The following is a 26,009-nucleotide window of genomic DNA, read 5'->3' on the forward strand; positions in this document are numbered from 1 at the left end:
AAAAGCAATAATAAAGGATTTTGGGGATATGTCAAAAGTAAAAGAAAAGTCAAAGATGCTATAGGATTTTTACAGGATGAAAATGATGAAATGGTAAGACAGGATGTTGAGAAGGCTGAACTTTTAAATTCCTATTTTGCATCTGTTTTCTCTCAGAAAGGAAATGTAACATCAACTGTTCTTCACTGTCCTATTAAGGGAATAGAAGAATCCAGGATATCTATAAACAGAAAGATAGTGAGGAAACACTTAGCTAACCTAAATGAATTCAAGTCTCCAGGTCCAGATGAATTACACCCCAGAGTACTGAAGGAGGTAGCAGAAGAAATTTTTGAACCCCTCTCCATAATCTTTGAAAATTCTTGGAGAACAGAGAAGTGCCAGAAGACTGGAGAAGAGCAAATGTTGTTCCTATCTTCAAAAAGGGGAAGAAGGTGGACCCAGGCAACTATAGGCCGGTGAGTCTGACTTCTATACCAGGAAAGATCTTTGAACAAATTATTAAACAACATGTATGTCAATACCTGGATAAGAATGAAGTGATTAAACAGAGTCAGCATGGGTTTGTAACTAATAAGTCTTGTCAGACTAACTTAATTTCCTTCTACGACGGTATCACTGATTGGGTAGATCAAGGAAATGCTGTAGATATAGTATATCTTGACTTCAGCAAAGCATTTGACAAAGTCTCTCATACAATCCTTATTGAAAAAATGACTAAGTATGGAATGGACAAGGCAACTGTTAGGTGGATTCATAACTGGCTTAGTGATCGGACCCAAAGAGTGGTCGTAAATGGCTGCACATCCAGTTGGAAGAATGTCTCAAGTGGGGTTCCACAGGGCTCTGTCCTGGGCCCTGTATTGTTCAACATCTTTATCAACGATTTAGATGAAGGAATTGAGGGTAAACTGATTAAATTTGCTGATGACACTAAGCTAGGAGGGATAGCTAATACTAGAGAAGAGAGAGAGAGGATTCAAAAAGATTTAAATAAACTGGAGAAGTGGGCAGCAACTAACAGAATGGTTTTTAACAGGGAGAAATGCAAAGTACTACATCTGGGCAATAAAAATGAAAAAAGCATATACAGAATGGGAGGAATAGGGCTAAGTAACAGCACATGTGAAAAAGACTTGGGTATACTAATAGATCACAGACTGAATATGAGTCAACAGTGTGATGCAGCAGCAAAAAAGGCAAATGCAATTCTAGGATGTATTAACAGAAGCATACAGTCTAGATCACGTGAAGTCATTATTTCCCTCTACTCCTCTTTGGTCAGACCTCATCTGGAATATTGTGTCCAGTTTTGGGCACCACATTTTAAAAAAGACATCAACAAACTGGAGCAAGTTCAGAAAAGAGCGACCAGAATGGTGACCGGTCTGCAAACCCTGTCTTATGAGGAAAGGTTGCAGGATTTGGGAATGTTTAGTTTGCAAAAGAGAAGACTGAGAGGAGACTTAATAGCTGTCTACAAATATCTAAAGGGCTGTCACATTGTAGAAGGATCAACTTTATTCTCATTTGCACAAGGAAAGACTAGAAGCAATGGGATGAAACTGAATGGGAGGAGACACAGATTAGATATTAGAAAAAACTTTTTGACAGTTAGAGTGATCAATGAGTGGAACAGGCTGCCACGAGAAGTAGTGAGTTCTCCTTCAATGGAAGTCTTCAAACAGAGACTGGACAGACATCTGACCGGGATGATTTAGCGAATCCTGTTTTGAGCAGGGGGTTGGACCAGATGGCCCAGGAGGTCCCTTCCAACTCTACGATTCTATGATTCTATGATTCTATGATCCCGTCCATGGGACCTGGGCCCCTATGCCCATGGACGGGATAGTACGTCGGGCGCGATCAGCGGCGCCCACGTGGTGAGCGCCGCTGATCGCGGCTGGGTGTCAGCTGATTATCACAGCTGACACCAGGCACAATGTGTCAGGGGCGGTCACGGACCGCCCCCGACACGTTAACCCCTTGCACACTGCGATCAAACATGATCGCGGTGTACCGGGAGTTAAAGGGAAGCATCGGCAGGGAGGGGGCTCCCTCTGTGCTTCCCTGAGCCCCCCACGGCAGCGCAATGTGCAGCGCTGCTGCAGGGGACTCCTTTCCTCCAGGCCCCCGAATCCAAGATGGCGACGGGGGCCTTCGGGGGCCTGAGGAAGCTGGCTTCCTCAGTGCCTGCAAAGCGCAGGCATGAGGAAGCCTTCTGCAGTGCCTGTGTCAGATCGCTGATCTGTCACAGTGATCTGTGATGTGACAGATCAGCGATCTGTCACAGGACAGTGATGTCCCACCTGGGACTATTTAATAAAGTAAAAAAAAAATTAAAAAAAGTGTAAAAATAATTTAAAAAAATCGCCAAATAAATTAGAAAAAAAAAAAAATATTCCCCCAATAAATCCATTTTTTGGAAATAATAAAAAAAAAACAATAAAAGTACACATATTAGGTATCGCCGCGTCCGTAACAACCCGCCCTATAAAACTGTCCCATTAGTTAACCCCTTTAGCGAACCCCTTAAAAAATAAAAATAAAAAACGAAGCAAAAAATAATGATTTATTATCAAACTGCCAAACAAAAAGTGTAATAACGCGCGATCAAAAAGACGCATATAAATATCCATGGTACCGCTGAAAACGTCATCTTGTCCCGCAAAAAACGAGCCGCCACACAGCATCATCAGCGAAAAAATAAAAAAGTTATAGCTCGCAGAATAAAGCGATGCAAAAATAATTATTTTTTATATAAAATAGTTTTCATTGCATAAAACCGACAAAAACATAAAAAAACGACCTAAATGAGGTATCGCTGTAACCGTACTGACCCGAAGAATAAAACCGCTTTATCAATTTTACCGCACGCATGAAACTCTGGTTTTTCTTCATTCTGCGTCCCAAAAATCGGAATAAAAAGCGTTAAAAAAATTTCACGTGCCCGAAAATGGTACCAATAAAAACGTCAACTCGTCCCGCAAAAAATAAGACCTCACATGACCCGGTGGGTCAAAATACGGAAAAATTATAGCTCTCAATATGTGGTGATGCAAAAACTATTTTTACAATAAAAAGCGTCTTTTAGCGTGCGACAGCTGCCAAAAATAAAAACCGCCATAAATAGTAAATCAAACCCCCCGTTATCACCCCCTTAGTTAGGGAAAAATAATAAAATTAAAAAAATGTATTTATTTCCATTTTTCCATTAGGGTTAGGGCTAGGGTTAGGGCTAGGGGTGTGTTGGGGTAGGGTTAGGGCTAGGGTTAGGGTTAGGGTAGGGTTAGGGCTAGGGTTAGGGTTAGGGTTAGGGCTAGGGTTAGGGCTAGGGTTAGGGTTAGGGCTAGGGGCATGTTGGGGTTTGGGTTGGAGTTAGAATTGGGGGTTTCCACTGTTTGGGCACATCAGGGGCTCTCCAAATGCAACATGGCGTCTGATCTCAATTCCAGCCAATTCTGAGTTGAAAAAGTCAAATGGTGCTCCTTCCCTTCCAAGCTCTGCCATGCGCCCAAACAGTGTTTTACCCCCACATGTAGGGTATCAGCCTACTCAGGACAAATTGCAAAACAATTTTTGGGGTCCAATTTCTCCTGTTACCCTTAGGAAAATAAAAAATTGGGGGCAAAAATATCATTTTTGTGGAAAAAAATGATTTTTTTATTTTCACGTTCGAGTGTTATAAACTTCTGTGAAGCACTTGGGGGTTCAAAGTGCTCACCACACATCTAGATAAGTTCCGTGGGGGGGTCTAGTGTCCAAAATGGGGTCACTTGTGGGGAGTTTCAATAGTTTAATACATCAGGGGCTCTCCAAACGCACATGACACCCGCAGACCATTCCATCAAAGTCTGCATTCCAAAACGTCACTGCTTCCCTTCCGAGCCCCGACGTGTGTCCATACAGTAGTTTTCTCCCACATATGGGGTGTCAGCGTACTCAGGCCAAATTGGACAACAACTTTTGGGGGTCCAATTTCTCCTGTTACCCTTGGGAAAATGAAAAAATTGGGGACTAATTGATCATGTTTCTGGAAAAAATACGATTTTTTTATTTTCATGCCTGGGCATTATAAACTTCTGTGAAGCCCTTGGGGGTTCAAAGCGCTCACCACACATCTAGATAAGTTCCTTAGGGGGTCTCGTTTCCAAAATGGGGTCATTTGTGGGGGGTTTCCACTGTTTAGGTACATTAGGGGCTCTCCAAAGGCAACATGACACCCGCAGACCATTCCATCAAAGTCTGCATTCCAAAACGTCACTACTTCCCTTCCGAGCCCCGACGTGTGCCCATACAGTAGTTTTCTCCCACATATGGGGTATCAGCATACTCAGGACAAATTGGACAACAACTTTTAAGGTCCAATTTCTCCTGGTACCCTTGGGAAAATAAATAAATGGTGACTAAAAGATCATGTTTGTGGAAAAAATACAAATTTTTTATTTTCACGCCCGGCGTTATAAACTTCTGTGAAGCACTGGGGGGTTCAAAGTGCTCACCACACATCTAGATAAGTTCCTTGGGGGGTCTAGTTTGCAAAATGGTGTCATTTGTGGGGGGTTTCCACTGTTTAGGTACATTAGGGGCTCTCCAAAGGCAACATGACACCCGCAGACCATTCCATCAAAGTCTGCATTCCAAAACGTCACTACTTCCCTTCCGAGCCCCGACGTGTGCCCATACAGTAGTTTTCTCCCACATATGGGGTATCAGCATACTCAGGACAAATTGGACAACAACTTTTAAGGTCCAATTTCTCCTGGTACCCTTGGGAAAATAAAAAAATGGTGACTAAAAGATCATGTTTGTGGAAAAAATACGAATTTTTTATTTTCACGCCCGGGCGTTATAAACTTCTGTGAAGCACTGGGGGGGGTCAAAGTGCTCACCACACATCTAGATAAGTTCCTTAGGGGGTCTAGTTTCCAAAATGGTGTCATTTGTGGGGGGTTTCCACTGTTTTGGTACATCAGGAGTTTTCCAAACGCGACATGGTGTCCGATCTCAATTCCAGCCAAAAACGTCAAATGGCGCTGCTTCCCTTCCGAGCTCTGCCATGCGCCCAAATAGTGGTTTACCCCCACATGTGGGGTATCAGCGTACTCAGGACAAATTGCACAATAACTTTTAGGGTCCTGTTACCCTTGGAAAAATAAGAATTGAGGGTGAAAAGATCATTTTTGTGGAAAAAATATGATTTTTTAATTGTATGGCTTTATGTTATAAACTTCTGTGAAGCCCATGGGGGTTCAAAGTTCTCACCACACATCTAGATAAGTTTCTTAGGGGGTCTAGTTTCCAAAATGGTGTCATTTGTGGGGGGTTTCCACTGTTTTGGTACATCAGGGGTTTTCCAAACGCGACATGGTGTCCGATCTCAATTCCAGCCAAAAACGTCAAATGGCGCTGCTTCCCTTCCGAGCTCTGCCATGCGCCCAAATAGTGGTTTACCCCCACATGTGGGGTATCAGCGTACTCAGGACAAATTGCACAATAACTTTTAGGGTCCTGTTACCCTTGGAAAAATAAGAATTGAGGGTGAAAAGATCATTTTTGTGGAAAAAATATGATTTTTTAATTGTATGGCTTTATGTTATAAACTTCTGTGAAGCCCATGGGGGTTCAAAGTTCTCACCACACATCTAGATAAGTTCCTTAGGGGGTCTAGTTTCCAAAATGGTGTCATTTGTGGGGGGTTTCCACTGTTTTGGTACATCAGGGGTTTTCCAAACGCGACATGGTGTCCGATCTCAATTCCAGCCAAAAACGTCAAATGGTGCTGCTTCCCTTCCGAGCTCTGTCATGCGCCCAAATAGTGGTTTACCCCCACATGTGGGGTATCAGCGTACTCAGGACAAATTGCACAATAACTTTTAGGGTCCTGTTACCCTTGGGAAAATACAAATTGGGGTGAAAAGATCATTTTTGTGGAAAAAATATGATTTTTTAATTGTACCGCTGTACGTTATAAACTTTTGTAAAGCCCTTGTGGGTTCAAAGTTCTCACCACATATCTAGATAAGTTCCTTGGGGGGTCTAGTTTCCAAAATGGGCTCACTTGTAGGGGGTTTCCACTGTTTAGGTACATCAGGGACTCTCCAAACATGACATGGCATCCAATCTGAATTCCAGCCAATTTTGCATTGAAAAAGTCAAACGGCGCTCCTTCCATTCTGAGCTCTGCCATGCGCCGAAACAGTCGTTCCCCCCCACATATCAGGTATCTGCGTACTCAGGACAAATTGCACAATAACTTTTGCAGTCCAATTTCTCCTGTTACCCTTGGTAAAATAAAAAAAATTGAACCTGAATTATTTTTTTTATGAAAAAAAGTTAGAGGTTCATTTTTTTTTAAATATTCAAAAAAAATTCCTGTGACGCACCTAAAGGGTTAATAAACTTCTTGAATGTGGTTTTGAGCACCTTAAGGGGTGCAGTTTTTAGAATGGTGTCACTTTTGGGTATTTTCTATCATATAGACCCCTCAAAGTGGCTTCAAATGTGATGTGGTCCTAACAATAAAATGGTGTTGTAAAAATGAGAAATCGCTGGTCAACTTTTAACCCTTATAACTTCCTAACAAAAAAAATTTTGGTTCCAAAATTGTGCTGATGTAAAGTAAACATGTGGGAAATGTTAGTTATCAAGTTTTTTGTGTGCCGTATCTCTGTGATTTAAGGGCATAAAAATTCAAAGTTGGAAAATTGCGAAATTTTCAAAATTTTCACCAAATTTCCATTTTTCTCACAAATAAACGCAAGTTATTTGAATGAAATTTTACCACTAACATGAAGTACAATATGTCACGAGAAAACAATGTCAGAATCACCGGGATCCATGGAAGCGTTCCAGAGTTATGACCTCATAAAGGTACAGTGGTCAGAATTGTAAAAATTGGCCCGTCATGAACGTGCAAACCACCCTTGGGGGTGAAGGGGTTAAAGAACAGAGTTAATGTACTTTTGATTTTCTCTAGATTTTTATCGTTGTCTAGAAGGGTTTCATTTAATCTCCATGCTCCCATAGGCCTGGGAAGAGAAGTGATGATGATTTCTAGATATATGGGTGCATGGTCTGATAGAGTAATAGGACCTATGTGAGTTTTTTGTATTAGAGGAATAGCGTGGTCTTGAACAAAAAGGTAGTCTAGTCTTTGGTATGAGTTGTGAGGGGGAGAAAAGAAGGTGTAATCTTTGGTCTCAGGATTACTTGTTCTCCATGGATCAATTAAGTTCAGGGAGATCAGAGAAAAATGGATCTTCCTGATTGCCCTTTGGTAGACATTTTTAGAACCCGAGGATGAGTCCAAAAAAGAATTTAGGGTAACATTCAAATCTCCCCCCACCACCAACAAACCTTCCTTAAATAATTCCAAAATACCCAAGGTTTTAGATAGCGGCTGGTCTTGCTGCTTATTGGGAGCATAGAGGTTGCATAGAGTCACCATATTGTTAGCCAGATGGCCCTTAATCATAATGTAGCGGCCCTCTGGGTCTGAGAGTGTATTCTTCCACTGGAAGGGAAGATTCTTAACTAGAGCTATGCTGACTCCCTTGGAAGCAGAAGAGCTGTTGCTATTGAACCTGGTCGGGAATGGGGAGCGGGAAGTATCAGGGGAACGGCCTGTTTTAAAATGGGTTTCTTGCAGGAAAGCAATTTTGGTTTTACTTTTTTTCAGGAGAAGCATGATTTGGCTCCGTTTAGCCGGGGAGTTAATGCCCTTCACATTAAAAGAGGCTATTGTCAAGCTATCAAGCGTGTGTTGACTTGTCATGGAGGGAATGCGCATGTGTAGTCTGACCTGGATGACACAAGTTGTACCAATGCAAAGAATTCAAAGAACAGTTTCAACAACATAATAACACATATTAACAAATTGGATCTTATCTGCAGCAGGGGAGGTCCCAGCTTCGAACCGAGAGCAGATAAGACAGTCCATAGGGAAATCGATGGAACGTCCAGTGGTGATCTCCTATAAAACCTAAGAGATTTGGGATAAAAGTAAGTTAAACACAAAATATCATTGGCTGCTCTGTAGCAGAAGAGCAAAAGGCAAGCCAAGAAAGAACATCAACATCAGAACTAAAGCCTAAGAGTCGGCGGGGAGAGGGGTGACACTCCTGCATCCAAGTTTTGGAGTGTCTTTCCTTCTTCATATTCTTCCCCCCTTAACATAGGTCGGCAGTTTCTAAAAGAGAAGAGCTTTGAAGAATCAGGTAGAAGGGCATCTCTGGTCTTGTTTCTTGAGTTTGGGAGAGCCCGTCTTTTTCTGGACCGACCAATCTTCGGTCCCTTGGAGTTGTGGGTAATTATGAGTAGACTCTAGAGGCATCCAGGATGGTACCTCCACAGGTGGAATTTTCAGAATATCCCACGCTTTGTGCAGGTCTTCAGGCGAACTTATAGCGACTTGTCTTCCATCTTTGATGATTGCAACCCCCAATGGAAACAGCCATCTGTAGGGGAGTTTGTGTGATTTCAGAGTGTCAAGTAAAGGTTTCATCAGTTTCCTCTTGGCCAAGGTTGAAGGGGCGATGTCTTGAAATATTTGGAAAGGGGAGTTATCATATGTGAGAGGGGTCATTTCTCTTGCTTTGGTAAGGATGGCATTCGCGTCTACAAAGCTGAGGAGGCCGTAGATGATATTTCTTGGAGGGTCCGGGGGTTTGGGTTTGGGCCTTAGTGCTCTGTGTACTCTTTCTATGACTATTTTGTCAGCTCTGTCCTGGCCCACCAAAGATGAGAAAATTTCCATTGTGACTTTTTCAAGGGCTTCAGTAGCAAAGTTTCAGGAATCCCCTTTATTCTTACATTTTTCCTCCTGCTTCTATTTTCCTGGTCTTCAATTGCCAGTAGGGTAGTATTTAGTTGCTTTTGGTGGTAGGAAACTTGGTTTCGTAGGGTTTCTGAGTATTCAGTCAGTTCAGTTTGGGCAGATTCCAGTGACTCCACCCTATCTCCTATGTGTTTCAAATCTGATCTGATTCCTGTTATCTCCTGGAGAAGGGGTTTTATTGCTTGGGCCAGTGATTTCTTCAAAAATGACCTGGAGATGGGGGCGCTATCTAGGGTCTGAGTTTCTTCATCCGAACTGTCCTCAGTTAAATCTGAAGTGTTTGAACGCAGCTGGTCCATTGTTCGGTTTGACGTTTTTTTCAGTGGAGGATGCTGATTCAAAGTTTTTTTCTTTAGGTATTTATCAAGTTCCCCCTGTTTGTGCTCCTTGCTACTATTTGGAAGCAGTTTGACTTTGACACGCTCCTTGCCTGTTTTAACCATATCAAAGATTATGAGCGTGTCGGCATGAAATCACCACTGGGTTATCCAAAAGTTTACTGCATCATTAGCAGATTAAGCATGTTGGTTGTTCTTTAAGAAAGCTGTATATGCATCATAAAAAGAAGATGATGGATGTGTTGAGAAAAAAAAAAAAAATAGAAAAACAGATGCAGTAACGTTGAATTGTCAGTAGGTGGCGAAAGAACCACACGTCTGAAGTTATACAGGGGAATAAACTGTCCACTCCAGAGAATGCATAAGGAGGAAAACAACAAAAAAGAAAAGAAAATGATCTCTCAGTCTTAGGCCTGTTTCACACTTCAGTTTTTTACCATCAGTCAAGATCCGCCGTTTTCGTAAAAAAAACGGATCCGCCATTTAGTTTGGCGGATCCGTTTTTTTTCCCATTGACTTGCATTACTGGCGGATCTTGACGGATGGCCTTACGTCGGATCCATTTTTTTGCGGATCCGGCAATTTTTTGGCGTCCGCCGACCTGCCCGGACAGAGCTTGTAACATTTTTTTGGCTGAAGGATCCGCATTTCTGTACTGTGCATGCCCGGAGGAATGATCTCAGCCGGAAATTTAACCCTGAAATCATTTCTGGCGGACGGTAAAAATTCTCTCTCTCTCTCTCTCGTCCCAGGACTGCGGTTGCTTTAAAATTCTTCAGCCAATGGATCCGTCATAAAACCGGACCACTGCCATCCGTTCACTTCAGTTAACAACGGATGCGCTTTCCGCCGGCGGATTTTAACTGACGAAAAAAAACTGAAGTGTGAAACAGGCCTTAGATTGAAGAGTTATGTCTGCACTTTGAGAAAATTTCCCTTTATATTTAGAGGATGGTGGAAAGAGATAGCAAGTCACTCAGCTTATGTTTCTCAATTTTTCCTCGCTGTCGTGTTTACTCTTTGTGAGGCTAGCGGGAAGAAGATGGCGTCCTCTCCTCCCTGATCAGTGGGAGGGTTGGCTCCAAAACAGTCCTATTTAATATCTGCTCCGTGCTTGGAGATTTTTGGTAAATTTGCTGTGAGGGAGTGCGCAAAAGGGCTTGGAGCTGCAAGAAGCTTCCAGCCACCCATAGACTATTTAGTAAGATAAATCCTGTGGGGTCACAGGTATCGTAGGGATCCCCATCTCATACCTTTCTGATATGTTCCTCCGTCTTAGGTCTCCCAAAGGCAGGGGAGAGAGAGCTATGCCTTGTATCTTCCTCTGGCATACGTCAGCGTCTCACGCCTGTGGCTGGGGAGCTGGTCTCGGCAGTACTCGGGTCACTGACTTCACCACCGACCGGCTGGCCGCCTGCAATTGACTCTCTCAGGCTTAGGCCCTCACCCGTCACAGGCTTCCGATAGCCGCCGCATTCGTCCCCGGTGGGTAAGCGGGGGGATCAGGGTGCGCTGTATTCTCCGCGTCTTCCCGCGGTATGTCAGGCCCGTCACGGAGGCTTCCGCCTTCTTCTCACCCGCCGGACAAACTCTGCTCCCTCAGTCACCACCGAAGCCTCCACCCGCCTCAGACTTCTCACCCGCTGCTCGCTGTGAGGGCTTCACTTCACCGGCGTATTCTTGTGAAGGCTCCGACAGGCGCACTCCAGATGGTGGCTGTCGTGTCTCCCCTCAGCCCAGGCCTCACTTGTCTGTGAGGAGTATAGGGCCAGTAAAAAGGATCTCCCGAGGTCTGAAAACCTGGTCGGGTCTTCCCAGGGGGTCTGGTGGTATATCCCTGGAGCAGTTGGATGCTTATTTCAGTTGTTTTTAACTTATAATCTGGTCTAAGGTCAGGAGCTCAGACTCCACACGTCCTCTCCCACTCATGCCTAGGCCACGCCCCCTGATCAATGTAATTTCTAAAGTTACTATTGAGTGATCTAAGAAAACATTAGGTAATATATTGGACCTTTTTGCAAAATGAAGGTAGTTTTTAGGTATAAAGATATAGTCTATTCTATGGTAGGACCCATGAGGGTGTGAGTAAAAAGTAAAGTCTCTGTCATTTGGGTGTAGGTATCTCCAAATGTCTATTATTTGTGAAGAGTGGATCCGTTGTTTTATTCTACTAAGATCTCTGAGGGAAATTGCGCTTTTCTTTTTCGTTGTGTCTATTAATGGTTCAAGCGCAACATTTAGGTCACCTCCTATAATAACGAGACCTTCTCTAAAATCGTCTATTTTTTTCAGTGTCGCTAGCAACCATTTCAAGATTTTCTTGTTAGGGGCGTACAGACTGCAGATCGTAACTAAATTCCCCACCAGTAGGCCCTTGACCAGTAGATAGCTCCCTATAGGGTCAGACAAGATTTTTTGCATCTGAAAGGGCAGCCCCTTCACTATTGCTACCGAGACACCCCTCGAGCCCGCCTGAGTCGTGGTAGCAAGGTCTTAACAAATCCTGATGTCAAGCTACTAATGTAGCTCCATTTGACTCAATACACACAGATGGGGAAATGCAGACAGATAAGTACAAATAAAGAATGCATGTAAGCTAGACTGTATTATTTGGACCCCTAATAGTTTAGAACAATATATAAATTTCAAAAGGGCATGCACCCAGAGCACAGGGTCAAAGTATTCCTGAGCTACAAATAGTATCAATTTTAAAACCCTCACAAGTAGGTCCATCCAGAAATGATTTCATACCAAACTCCAAAACAGGAGACTAATAATACAAAATGAATGGCGCATAACCCAATATGGAGTCCAATACTTCACCAGCGAACAGTCAGTCACATGTACAGTCACATTCGCCCCATCATCTGAAAGGAGTGCTAGCAGCCAGAGCGGTATACGGAGACCCACGCGTTCCGACACCTAGAGTGTCTTTCTCAAGGTGAATGTTACTGATGCTGTTCAATGCATCTATTTAAGCCAAAATAATCATGCTTCAATCATTACCAGCTGGCAACTTACGGCATGCAAGTGTCAAGAGGCACGGCGAGGACACAGAAGAATCGACCCCGAAAATGAAACCTATGCTGGGTCAAACATGTAGTGCGCAGGCGCAGTCACAGAAAATATGTAGGTATATTAGAAAGTAATCAGCGTTACACTCAAAGGCAAACGCTCTTGGGATTAACAGACCTCACACATGCGCAGTTCGGATGGAAACCCATGACGAAACATAATGACAGCGTTAAGCACAAAGGAGAATGCTCGAGAGGTTAGAAAGCCTCGCACATGCACAGTCCGGTTGGACAGAGAGCCCTGGCAATGGGCAATAGCAATAGCAAATTACGTCACTCACAGGCAGCCGTCCCAGAGTAAAGTCAGATTAGCGATGACAAACCTGGTGTGGTGAAATATATATATGCCCGCCCCCGCTCCAGGTCAAGTAAATAGTGCGCCTACTCAGATAAATCGGCGAGAATAGAATAGCACCAAACACTGTACCTCGATGTTTAAACAAAAAATGTAAATAGCGCATGAACAGGCACGGAATGATGCCACACACAAAGTTTAACAGAGGTAGTGAGGCCATATATGTATCTGTAAGAGAACGCAATACTGTTAAAGAAGGCTTTAGTGCGCATGCGCAGTTTGAGACAAAATCCTAGTGTCAGTAATGGAGGTCAAATAGCCAAAATCACAATATATTCAAATCTACCCATAAGGGTAGTAAAAAAGGAAGTACCTACACGCACACCAGAAGGCCTATAGACTAGTCTGCAAAAGAGAGTAATAATTCTTGCTTGCAAGTATCAAAAAAACTTAAATAATAAATGGGAGAATATTGGCCAGTAATATAAGTAAAAAAAAAACACCAGGTCCACTCCCCAGAGGCTTATACAAATCGACAATACAAATCGATACAAATCAAATTTATACAAATCGATCTATGGGATCAGCAGGACCTGCAAATGCAAATGTGTTTTGTGCAATACTCCCACACCACACATCAGACGGAACACTATGTTTTCTTTGCGGGGTGCAAGGGTGTGGGCACACAACAGCCAATCGCCTTGACTACCACCTTGGCCACCTAACACAGACATTGGTAATATTCCCTTTCCTTCATTTTCAATATAAAAATTGATATTTTGCTAATGTGTTCATGTGTAATTGAATGTGTATTTGTCTTTGTAAATATGGAAATATATGTTATTATCAGGATTGGGTTTTTTCTCAGTTGTTTTAACCACACTGCTATTATTTTGCACATAACTGTATATTGTTATGTACGTGTTCACACACTCAAACAGATAAAGGATGAAGGAAAGGTCTTACAGTATAAAGATAGAAGCCATACCTGCATTCAACTAGTCCCTGTACAGACTAGGAAAGTTCCTAGCCACTAGGGATCAGCCAACGTGCTCGGTGATACTCGATTATCACTCGAGTATCACTGGGCTCGGATGTGCTTGTTACTTGGCGAGCAATGAGTGGTGCTCAAAGTTCAAACTCAAATGACTGCCCCACATCTCTGGCACCAGTTACCCTGGCTGGCAGGTTCTCTTTAACCCCTTTCTGACAATGGACGTACTATCCTGTCCACGTCAGCGCAGGCGCTGAGAAAGCCTCCTGCAGTGCCTGATAGCTGATCTGACACAGTGCACTGCAAATTGTTAGATCAGCGATCTGACACTATACAGTGATGTCCCACACTGTGACAAAGTAATATAGTTAAAAAAAAAAAAACAAGTGCAAAAATATTTTTTTAAAAACTCATAAATAAATTAAAAAATAATCCCTAATAAATTATTTTTTTGTAAATAAAAAACAATAAAAGTTCACATATTTAGTATCACCACATCTGTAATGACCCACCCTAGAAAACTGTCCTACTAGTTAACCCCTTTAGTGAACCCCTTTAAAAAAAAGGCAAAAAATAATGCTTTATCATCATACCGCTGATCATAAAGTGCAATAACACGCGATCAAAAAGATGAATATAAATAAATATGGTGCCGCTGAAAATGTCATCTAGTCCCGCAAAAAATGAGCCACTATAGAGCATCATCAGCGAAAAAATAAAAAAGTTATAGCTCGCAGAATAAAGTGATGCAAAAATAATTTTCTATAAAAAATTGTTTTTATTGTATAAAAGCGCCAAAACAGAAAAAATTGTATAAATGAGTTATTGCTGCAATCGTACTGACCCGAAGAATAAAACCGCTTTATCAATTTTACCACAAGCGGAACGGTGTAAACGCAACCCCCAAAAGAAATTCATGAAATGCTGTTTTTTGTTCCTTCTGCGTCCCAAAAATCGGAATAAAAAGCGATCAAAAAATGTCATGTGCCCGAAAATAGCACCAATAAAAACGTCAAGTCATCCTGCAAAAAATAAGACCTCACAGGACTCTGTGGCTCAAAATATGGAAAAATTATAGCTCTCAAAATGTGGTGATGCAAAAACTATTTTACAATAAAAAGCGTCTTTTAGCATGTGACAGCTGCCAAACACAAAAACCATAAATAACCATAAATAGTCACTCAAACCCCCGTTTATCACCCCCTTAGTCAGGGAAAAATAATAAAATAAAAAAATATATATTTATTTGCATTTTCCCATTAGGGTTAGGGCTAGGGCTAGAGCTAGGTTTAGGGCTAGGGTTAGGGCTGTGTTGGGGTTAGGGTTTGAGTTAGAATGGCTTTCCACTGTTTAGGCACATCAGAGGCTCTCCAAACGCAACATGGTTTCTGATCTTAATTCCAGCCAATTCTGCATTGAAAAAAATCAAATGGTGCTCCTTCCTTTCCAAGCTCTACCATGCGCCCAAAGAGTGGTTTACCCCCACATATGGGATATCAGCCTACTCAGAACACTGCACAACAACTTTTGGGGTCCAATTTCTCCTGTTACCCTTGGGAAAATAAAAAATTGGGGGCAAAAATATCATTTTTTTATGTTTATGGCTCTACGTTATAAATTTTTGTGAAGCACTTGGGGGTTCAAAGTGCTCACCACACAAGTTCCTTGGTGGTCTAGTTTCTAAAATGGGGTCACTTGTGGGGTGTTTCCACAGTTTAGGCACATCAGGGGCTCTCCAAAGGCGACATGACACCTGCAGACCCTTCCATCAAAGTCTGCATTTCAAAACGTCACTACTTCCCTTCCGAGCCCCGTCATGTGCCCATACAGTAATTTTCTCCCAGAAATGTGGTATCAGCATACTCAGGACAAATTGGACAACAACATTTGGGGTCAAATTCCTCATGTTAGCCTTGGGAAAATAAAAAAATTGGGGACTTAAATGATCATGTTTGTGAATAAATATGATTTTTTTATTTTCATGCCCAGGCGTTATAAACTTCTGTGAAGCACTTGAGGGTTCAAAGTGCTCACCACACATCTAGATAAGTTCCTTGGGAGGTCTAGTTTCCAAAATGTGGTCACCTGTGGTCGGTTTACATTGTTTAGGCACATCAGGCTCTCTCCAAACGCGACATGACACCTGCAGACCATTCCATCAGTCTGCATTCCAAAACATCACTACTTCCCTTCTGAGCTGCAACATATGCCCATACAGTAGTTTTCTCCCACATATGGGATATCAGCGTACTCAGGACAAATTGGACAACTTTTGGGGTCCAATTTCTCCTTTTACCCTTGGAAAATAAAAAAAATTGGGGACTAAAAGATCATGTTTGTGGAAAAAATATGATTTTTTTTATTTTCACGCCCGGAGGTTATAAACTTCTGTGAAGCAATTGGGGATTAAAAGTGCTTATCACACATCTAATTGAGTTCCTTGGGGGGGTCTAGTTTCCAAAATGGGGTCACTATTGGGGGGTTTCCACTGTTCAGGAACATCAGGGGCTCTCCAAACACGACATGGCGCCCAATTTAAGGAAGCCAGGATGGATGAGCACAGAACTTAAGCACATGCTAAAAAGGAAGAATAAATGTTTATAAAATGGAAAGAGGGAGGCATATCTAAAGAAGAATATAATGCTATCTGCAGAACCTGCAGGGCACAAATCAGATTACCTAAAGCTGACAATGAATTGAGGCTTGCAAGAGATGTCAAAAGCAATAATAAAGGATTTTGGGGATATGTCAAAAGTAAAAGAAAAGTCAAAGATGCTATAGGATTTTTACAGGATGAAAATGATGAAATGGTAAGACAGGATGCTGAGAAGGCCGAACTTTTAAATTCCTATTTTGCATCTGTTTTCTCTCAGAAAGGAAATGTAACATCAACTGTTCTTCGCTGTCCTATTAAGGGAATAGAAGAATCCAGGATATCTATAAACAGAAAGATAGTGAGGAAACACTTAGCTAACCTAAATGAATTCAAGTCTCCAGGTCCAGATGAATTACACCCCAGAGTACTGAAGGAGATAGCAGAAGAAATTTTAGAACCCCTCTCCATAATCTTTGAAAATTCTTGGAGAACAGGAGAAGTCCCAGAAGACTGGAGAAGAGCAAATGTTGTTCCTATCTTCAAAAAGGGGAAGAACGTGGACCCAGGCAACTATAGGCCGGTGAGTCTGAATTCTATACCAGGAAAGATCTTTGAACAAATTATTAAACAACATGTATGTCAGTACCTGGATAAGAATGAAGTGATTAAACAGAGTCAGCATGGGTTTGTAACTAGTGTTGAGCGATACGGTCCGATACTTAAAAGTATCGGATCGGATGGTATCGGCCGATCTAAAAAAAATATCGGGTATCGCCGATTCCGATACCGGAAGTCCCATTCAAGTCTATGGGACTTCCGGTATCGGAATAAGAAAAACCCTATTTTTGCCTTGTACAGCCTCTCTGGGGTCTGTACGGGCCTTTCGGGGGGCTGTGCCGGCCTGCCGGGGGGTCTGTGCAGGCTCCGGTGGTCTGTGACGGCCTGCCGGCGGGCTGTGCCGGCCTGCCGGTGGTCTGTGCAGGCTCCAGGGGGTTGTGCCGGCCTGCCGGGGGGCTGTGCCGGCCTGCCGGTGGTCTGTGCAGGCTCCGGTAGTCTGTGCAGGCATCGTCCGATGGGACTACAAGTCCCATCGGGCGATGCCTGCTACCATGACAGTGATTGACACATTAGCCAATGATGGGACAGTAGTAGTCCCATCATCCGGCTAATGTGTTGAATGTAAAAAAAAAAAAAAAAAATTACATGCTACATACATGCAACATGCATACTACATATATACTACATGTAACATACATACTACATACATGCTACATACTACTTGCATGATACATACTACATACATGCTACATACATACTACATACATAATACATATATACTACATGCATGCAACATACATACAACATATATACTACATGCATACAACATGCATACTATATATATACTATATATACTACATGTAACATACATACTACATATATACTACATGCAACATGCATACTACATACATGCTACATACATGCTACATACATAATACATATATACTACATACATGCAACATACATACAACATATATACTACATGCATGCAACATGCATACTACATATATACTATATATACTACATGTAACATACATACTACATATATACTACATGCATGTTGCATGCATGTAGTATATATGTATTATGTATGTAGTATGTATGTAGCATGTATGTAGCATGTATGTAGTATGCATGTTGCATGTAGTATATATGTAGTATGTATGTTACATGTAGTATATATAGTATATATATAGTATGCATGTTGTATGCATGTAGTATATATGTTGTACGTATGTTGCATGCATGTAGTATATATGTATTATGTATGTAGTATGTATGTAGCATGTATGTAGTATGTAGCATGCATGTAGTATGTAGCATGTATGTAGTATGTATGTTACATGTAGTATATATGTAGTATGCATGTTGTATGTATGTAGCATGTAATTTTTTTTTTTATTTTTTTTTTTCATTCAACACATTAGCCGGATGATGGGACTACTACTGTCCCATCATTGGCTAATGTGTCAATCACTGTCATGGTAGCAGGCATCGCCCGATGGGACTTGTAGTCCCATCGGACGATGCCTGCACAGACCCCCGGAGCCTGCACAGACCACCGGCAGGCCGGCACAGACCCCCGGAGCCTGCACAGCCCCCCGGCAGGCCGGCACAGCCCCCAGGCAGGCCGGCACAGACCACCGGAGCCTGCACAGACCACCGGCAGGCCGGCACAGCCCCCCGGCAGGCCGGCACAGACCACCGGAGCCTGCACAGACCACCGGCAGGCCGGTACAGACCCCCGGACAGTCGGCACAGCCCCCCCGAAGGCCCGAACTGACGGCGCATCATGATGCGCACAGACAGCGCATCATGATGACGTCATTTCGGCAGCCAATCAGAGCCACAAAAGTGGCTCATTGCATTTTGGACTTCCGATTCCGGTATCCGATACGAAAAAAGTATCGGTACTCGGTATCGGAATTCCGATACGGCAAATATCGGCCGATACCCGATACTTGCGGTATCGGAAAGCTCAACACTATTTGTAACTAATAAGTCATGTCAGACTAACTTAATTTCCTTCTATGACGGAATCACTGATTGGGTGCATCAAGGAAATGCTGTAGATATAGTATATCTTGACTTCAGCAAAGCATTTGACAAAGTATCTCATACAATCCTTATTGAAAAAATGACTAAGTATGGAATGGACAAGGCAACTGTAAGGTGGATTCATAACTGGCTTAGTGATCGGACCCAAAGAGTGGTCGTAAATGGCTGCACATCCAGTTGGAAGAATGTCTCAAGTGGGGTACCACAGGGTTCTGTCCTGGGCCCTGTATTGTTCAACATCTTTATCAACGATTTAGATGAAGGAATTTAGGGTAAACTGATTAAATTTGCTGTTGACACAAAGCTAGGAGGGATAGCTAATACTAGAGAAGAGAGAGAGAGGATTCAAAAGGATATAAATAAACTGGAGAAGTGGGCAGCAACTAACAGAATGGTTTTTAACAGGGAAAAATGCAAAGTACTACATTTGGGCAATAAAAATGAAAAAAGCATATACAGAATGGGAGGAATAGGCCTAAGCAACAGCACATGTGAAAAAGACTTGGGTATACTAATAGATCACAGACTAAATATGAGTCAACAGTGTGATGCAGCAGCAAAAAAGGCAAATGCAATTCTAGGATGTATTAACAGAAGCATTCAGTCTAGATCACGTGAAGTCATTATTTCCCTCTACTCCTCTTTGGTCAGACCTCATCTGGAATATTGTGTCCAGTTTTGGGCACCACATTTTAAAAAAGACATCAACAAACTGGAGCAAGTTCAGAAAAGAGCAACCAGAATGGTGACCGGTCTGCAAACCCTGTCTTATGAGGAAAGGTTGCAGGATTTGGGATTGTTTAGTTTGCAAAAGAGAAGACTGAGAGGAGACTTAATAGCTGTCTCCAAATATCTAAACGGCTGTCATATTGTAGAAGGATCAACTTTATTCTCATTTGCACAAGGAAAGACTAGAAGCAATGGGATGAAACTGAATGGGAGGAGACACAGATTAGATATTAGAAAAAACTTTTTGACAGTTAGAGTGATCAATGAGTGGAGCAAGCTGCCACGAGAAGTGGTGAGTTCTCTTGCAATGGAAGTCTTCAAACAGAGGCTGGACAGACATCTGACTGGGATGATTTAGCGAATCCTGCTTTGAGCAGGGGGTTGGACCAGATGGCCCAGGAGGTCCCTTCCAACTCTACGATTCTATGATTCTATGATTCTATCTCAATTCCAGCCAATTTTGCGTCAAACAGCGCTCCTTCCCTTCCGAGCTCTGCCATGCACCCAAACAGTGGTTTACCCCCACATATGGGGTATTAGCATACTCAGGACAAATTGCACAATAACTTTTGGGGTCCTGTTTCCCTTGGGAAAATAAAAATTGGGGGTGAAAAGATCATTTTTGTGGAAAAAATATGATTTTTTAATTGTACGGCTGTACATTATAAACTTATATGAAGCCCTTGGGGGTTCAAAGTTCTCACTACACATCTAGATAAGTTCCTTGGGGGGTCTAGTTTCCAAAATGGTGTCATTTGTGGGGTGTTTCCACTGTTTAGGCACATCAGGGGCTGTCCAAACGTGACATGGCGTCCAATCTCAATTCCAGCCAATTTTGCGTTGAAAAAGTCAAACGGCGCTCCTTCCCTTCCGAGCTCTGCCATGAGCCGAAATAGTGGTTCAGGTATCAGCGTATTCAGGACAAATTGCACAATAACTTTTGCTGTCCGATTTCTCCTGTTACCCTTTGGTAAAATAAAAAAATTGGACCTGAAGTAATTTTTTTGTGAAAAAAGTTAAATGTTCATTTCTTTTAACATTCAAAAAATTCCTGTGAGGCACCTGAAGGGTTAATAAACTTCTTGAATGTGGTTTTGAGTGCCGTCAGGGGTGCAGTTTTTATAATCTTGTCACCCTTGGGCATTTTCTATTATATAGACCCCTCAAAGTGACTTCAAATGTGATGTGGTCCCTAAAAAAAATGATGTTGTAAAAATGAGAAATCGCTGGTCAACTTAACCCTTATAACTTCCTAACAAAAAAAATTTGGTTCCAAAATTGTGCTGATGTAAAGGAAACATGTGGGAAATGTTAGTTATTAAGTTTTTTGTGTGCCATATCTCTGTGATTTAAAGGCATAAAAATTCAAAGTTGGAAAATTGCTAAATTTTCAAAATTTTTGCCAAATTTCCATTTTTTTCACAAGTAAATGCAAGTTATATGAATGAAATTTTACCACTAACATGAAGTACAATACGTCAAGAGAAAACAATGTCAGAATCACCGGGATCCATGGAAGCGTTCCAGAGTTATGACCTCATAAAGAGACAGTGGTCAGAATTGTAAAAATTGGCCCGGGCATTAACATGCAAACCACCCTTCGGGGTAAAGGGGTTAAGGACAAGTACGTATCAATTACCTTTCTGTTATAAATGAGACCTTCAAGTTGAGGTTTGACAAATGCATCATGCCAGCGGTGAATGTTGCTTGCTGTAATGAGAGCATCGCTTAGTATACAAAATATGTAAGAAAACATAACCAATATATGTGCAATTAACACTCAGATACAATTCGCTTTTGTCTTTTCAGACTCAGGAATGCCAAATTTACCTGGTGATAGGTCTTGACACCTTATTATTAAATAACCAGGCACATTTGCCACTTTAAGGGGCTTGGAAAGGTGGGGAGAATATGACAAAAGCTCTCAAAGTTGATATTGTGGCTATACTTTTAGTCACAAAGCTATTGAAATTTAAATGTAATTTTTCCAATCTTACAAACTAAAGGATCACAAAGGATTATGATTACTGGGATAGTCTTTATTTTGATGGGAAATCCATATTTAAAAGAGTGCCTTAACGCTTATTGCCAGCATAATTGTTACAGCAAACCAGCAATGGTTAAAAAGAGGGCCAAATGATGATTTGTATTCTTTTTTCGGCTTCATTTATTGCACTAAATTCTTTAAAATGGCTTATGAATTCTGTGCAAAATAAAAAATGCTCTTTAATTTTTTCCTTATACTTTTTTCACCCTTTTTAGTCCGAACAGTAGTGTAGGTATGTATGTATGTATGTTGTATGAATGTAGTATATATGTAGTATGTATGTATTATGTAGTATGTATGTATGCTGTATGAATGTAGTATATATATATATGTAGTATGTATGTAGTATGTATGTATTTTGTATGAATGTAGTATATATGTAGTATGTACACTCACTGGCCACTTTATTAGGTACACCTGTCCAACTGTGTGTTAAGACTTAATTTCTAATCAGCCAATCACATGGCGGCAACTCAGTGCATTTAGGCATGTAGACATGGTCAAGACAATCTCCTGCAGTTCATACCGAGCATCAGTATGGGGAAGAAAGGTGATTTGAGTGCCTTTGAACGTGGCATGATTGTTGGTGCCAGAAGGGCTGGTCTGAGTATTTCAGAAACTGCTGATCTACTGGGATTTTCACGCACAACCATCTCTAGGGTTTACAGAGAATGGTCCGAAAAAGAAAAAAAATCCAGTGAGCGGCAGTTCTGTGGCCGGAAATGCCTTGTTGATGCCAGAGGTCAGAGGAGAATGGGCATACTGGTTCGAGCTGATAGAAAGGCAACAGTGACTCAAATTGCCACCCGTTACAACCAAGGTAGGCAGAAGAGCATCTCTGAACGCACAGTGCGTCAAACTTTGAGGCAGATGGGCTACAGCAGCAGAAGACCACACTGGGTACCACTCCTCTCAGCTAAGAACAGGAAACTGAGGCTACAATTTGCACAAGCTCATCGAAATTGGACAGTAGAAGATTGGAAAAACGTTGCCTGGTCTGATGAGTCTCAATTTCTGCTGCGACATTCGGATGGTAGGGTCAGAATTTGGCGTAAACAACATGAAAGCATGGATCCATCCTGCCTTGTATCAACGGTTCAGGCTGGTGGTGGTGGTGTCATGGTGTGGGGAATTTTTTCTTGGCACTCTTTGGGCCCCTTGGTACCAATTGAGCATCGTTGCAACGCCACAGCCTACCTGAGTATTGTTGCTGACCATGTCCATCCCTTTATGACCACAATGTACCCAACATCTGATGGCTACTTTCAGCAGGATAATGCGCCATGTCATAAAGCTCGAATCATCTCAGATTGGTTTCTTGAACATGACAATGAGTTCACTGTACTCAAATGGCCTCCTCAGTCACCAGATCTCAATCCAATAGAGCATCTTTGGGATGTGGTGGAACGGGAGATTCGCATCAGGGATGTGCAGCCGACAAATCTGCGCCAACTGTGTGATGCCATCATGTCAATATGGTCCAAAATCTCTGAGGAATGCTTCCAGCACCTTGTTGAATCTCTGCCACGAAGAATTGAGGCAGTTCTGAAGGCAAAAGGGGGTCCAACCCGTTACTAGCATGGTGTACCTAATAAAGTGGCCAGTGAGTGTATGTATTATGTAGTATGTATGCATGTTGTATGAATGTTGTATATATGTAGTATGTATGTAGTATGTATGTTTTTTTTTTGTTTGTTTTTTTACATTCAATACATTAGCCGGATGATGGGACTACTACTGTCCCATCATTGGCTAATGTGTCAATCACTGTCATTGTAGCAGGCATAGCCCGATGGGACTTGTAGTCCCATCGGACGATGCCTGCACGCACACAAAACCCTCGGCAGGCCCGCACAGACCCCCGGCAGCCCGCACAGACCCCCGGCAGGCCCGCACAGACCCCCGGCAGCCCGCACAGACCCCCAGCAGGCCCGCAGAGACCCCCGGCAGCCTGCACAGACCCCCGGCAGCCCGCACAGACCCCCGGCAGGCCCGTACAGACCCCCGGCAGGCCCGCACAGACCTCCGGCAGCCCGCACAGACCCCCGGCAGGCCCGCACAGACCCCCAGCAGCCCGCCCTGCCCCTGGCAGGCCCACACAGACCCCTGGCAGCCCGCACAGACCCCCGGCAGGCCCGCACAGACCCCCGGCAGGCCCGTACAGACCCCGCCTGCACACACACGCACAGTCTCCGCTCACACACCGCCCACACTCTTCCCCCCTCCCGAACTGGATGTGCAAGGAAAGAAAGGGTTTATTTTAATTCCGATATTTGTGCCCCATTGACTTGCATGGGCTTCCGGTATCGGAATGGGCGATACCTGATATTTTTGGGGTATCGGTCCGATCCAATCCGATCCGATATTTCCCAATATCGGAAGGTATCGCTCAACACTATCGAACAGTTATTTGTCCAGCTAAAATGTTGCAAGAATGTTTGTACTAAAATTCCAGATGCATTTAAATTTAGATTTTGGGGCAACTATTATACAATTGCACAAAAAGTCTCAAAATGATTAATAAAACACATTCCGCATTGACAGACATTCAAAAAACAAACAAGAGAAAACATATTAAGTAGACTTTAAAAAGGATGCAAAGAAAAGAAACTATATAAAAAGGTGCAGATGCAATAATCTGTCAGGTCCTATGTGTTTACTCTAGATTTTTTCATTCACTAAGAAAGTAATATCCAGAATTGTTGTTTTATGGAGAGCACAAATGCAGGTGCTTCTGACAAAATTCAAATATCATCATATAGTTAATTTATTTCAGTTCTTCAATACAAAAAGTTAAATTCATATAATATATAGAGTCATTACGAATAGAGCGATCTATTTCACGTGTTTATTTCTGTTAATGTTGATGATTATGGCTTACAGCCAATGAAAACCCCAAAATTATTATCTTAGTATATTAGAATACTTTATAACACCAGCTTGAAAAAATGATTTTACAATCCGAAATGTTGGCCTACTGAAATGTATGTCCAGTAAATGCAATCAATACTTGGTCGGGGCTCCTTTTGCATCAATTACTGCATCAGTGTGGCATGGCATGGAGGCGATCATCCTGTGGCACTGCTGAGGTGCTATGGAAGCCCAGGCTGCTTTGATAGCAGCCTCCAGCTCATCTGAATTGTTGGGTCTGGTGTCTCTCATCTTCCTCTTGACAATAACCCATAGATTCTCTATGGGGTTAAGGTCAGGCAAGTTTGCTGGCCAATCAAGCACAGTGATACTGTTGTTTTTAAACCAGGCATTAGTACTTTTGGCAGTGTGGATAGATGCTGGAGAATCAAATTTACATCTCCAAAAAGCTAGTCGACAGAGGGAAGCATGAAGTGCTCTAAAATTTCCGGGTAGACGGCTGCGCTGACTTTGGTCTTGATAAAGCACAGTGGACCTACACCAGCAGATGACATGGCTCTCCAAACCATCACTGATTGTGGAGACTTCACACTACACTTCAAGCAGCTTAGATAGTGTGCCTCTCCACTCTGGGACCTTGATTTCCAAATGAAATGCTAAATTTATTTTCATCTGAAAACAACATCTTGGACCACTCATCAACAGTCCAGTTCTTTTTCTCCTAGGCCCAGGTAAGACACTTCTGGCATTGTCTATTGGTCATGAATGCCTTGACACAAGGAATGCGACACTGGTAGCCCATGTCCTGGATACGTCTGTGTGTGGTGGCTCTTGAAGCAAAGACTCCAGCAACAGTTCACTTCTTGTGAATTGTAAAGGAGAGAGATTCATTGGATGCAGTGAAGAGCCGGAGGCAGAGAAGGGATTAACAAGATTTACTGAATAGGTAATTAAACAAGGAATTCTCAACTCAGGGAGGCAAGACTAGTAAAGGCAATGACGGGAACTGCACACAAACGCAATGCTCAAGAGAAAGATATACAAAAACAAAGTAACTTATCGCTTGCAGTTCTTGCAAGAGAAAGGCTGGAATATTTCCCGACGGCGTCACAAATCATGGACAATGTCTCTGGCTCTGTTATGGAGGAACGAGAAGCACTGTCTCCCGACGGTGCTGATGTATCTAGTCCCGCTTGGCTTGGGTGCGCTGGAAAGTAGAAACAGTCCTTTGCATAGCGAACCGTGGGCGCGCTCACAGACGCAGCAGCAGGCGGTCCTCTGGAGTAGTCTCTAGGAACGGAGCAAGTCGGCTTATCAGCAACTGCAGGTGGGAAATAGTCAGCCAGAAAGGCAGGCTCAGTTGATAGCTCAGTCATGACACAGTCAATTTTAGAGTTAGTGCGCTGGGAGATGAGTGGCTTGGAGTTAGCAGTCGGAGCAGCGGAAAGGGAGTCAACCTTCTCTTGTTGCTTTCCTGCCAAGATTGACCCGTTCCCACGCTCAGTCCCTTTTACACTCCCCTCACCCCCTGCTGTCCAGCATGAAGGATCTCTCCTACCAGAAGAACCCTCCCTTGGCAACAGTGATGACAGTTCAGATAGGGCACCGGA

General features: G+C 42.6%; 1 protein-coding gene across 1 annotated transcript in view; it reads right to left on the reverse strand.

Annotated features, from left to right (window-relative positions):
• LOC141059044 (bactericidal permeability-increasing protein-like) overlaps window positions 1-26,009 on the reverse strand; it is a 203,766-nt gene that overhangs the window by 89,384 nt on the left and 88,373 nt on the right. Inside the window, exon 11 of the mRNA XM_073555254.1 lies at window positions 21,121-21,191. Coding sequence (XP_073411355.1) covers window positions 21,121-21,191 — 71 coding nt within the window. The remainder of the gene's footprint in view (window positions 1-21,120; window positions 21,192-26,009) is intronic.

The sequence above is a fragment of the Dendrobates tinctorius genome, unplaced genomic scaffold (assembly GCF_039654945.1).
Source record: "Dendrobates tinctorius isolate UK_male_01 unplaced genomic scaffold, ASM3965494v1 ptg000223l, whole genome shotgun sequence".
Taxonomy (NCBI): Eukaryota; Metazoa; Chordata; class Amphibia; order Anura; family Dendrobatidae; genus Dendrobates; species Dendrobates tinctorius.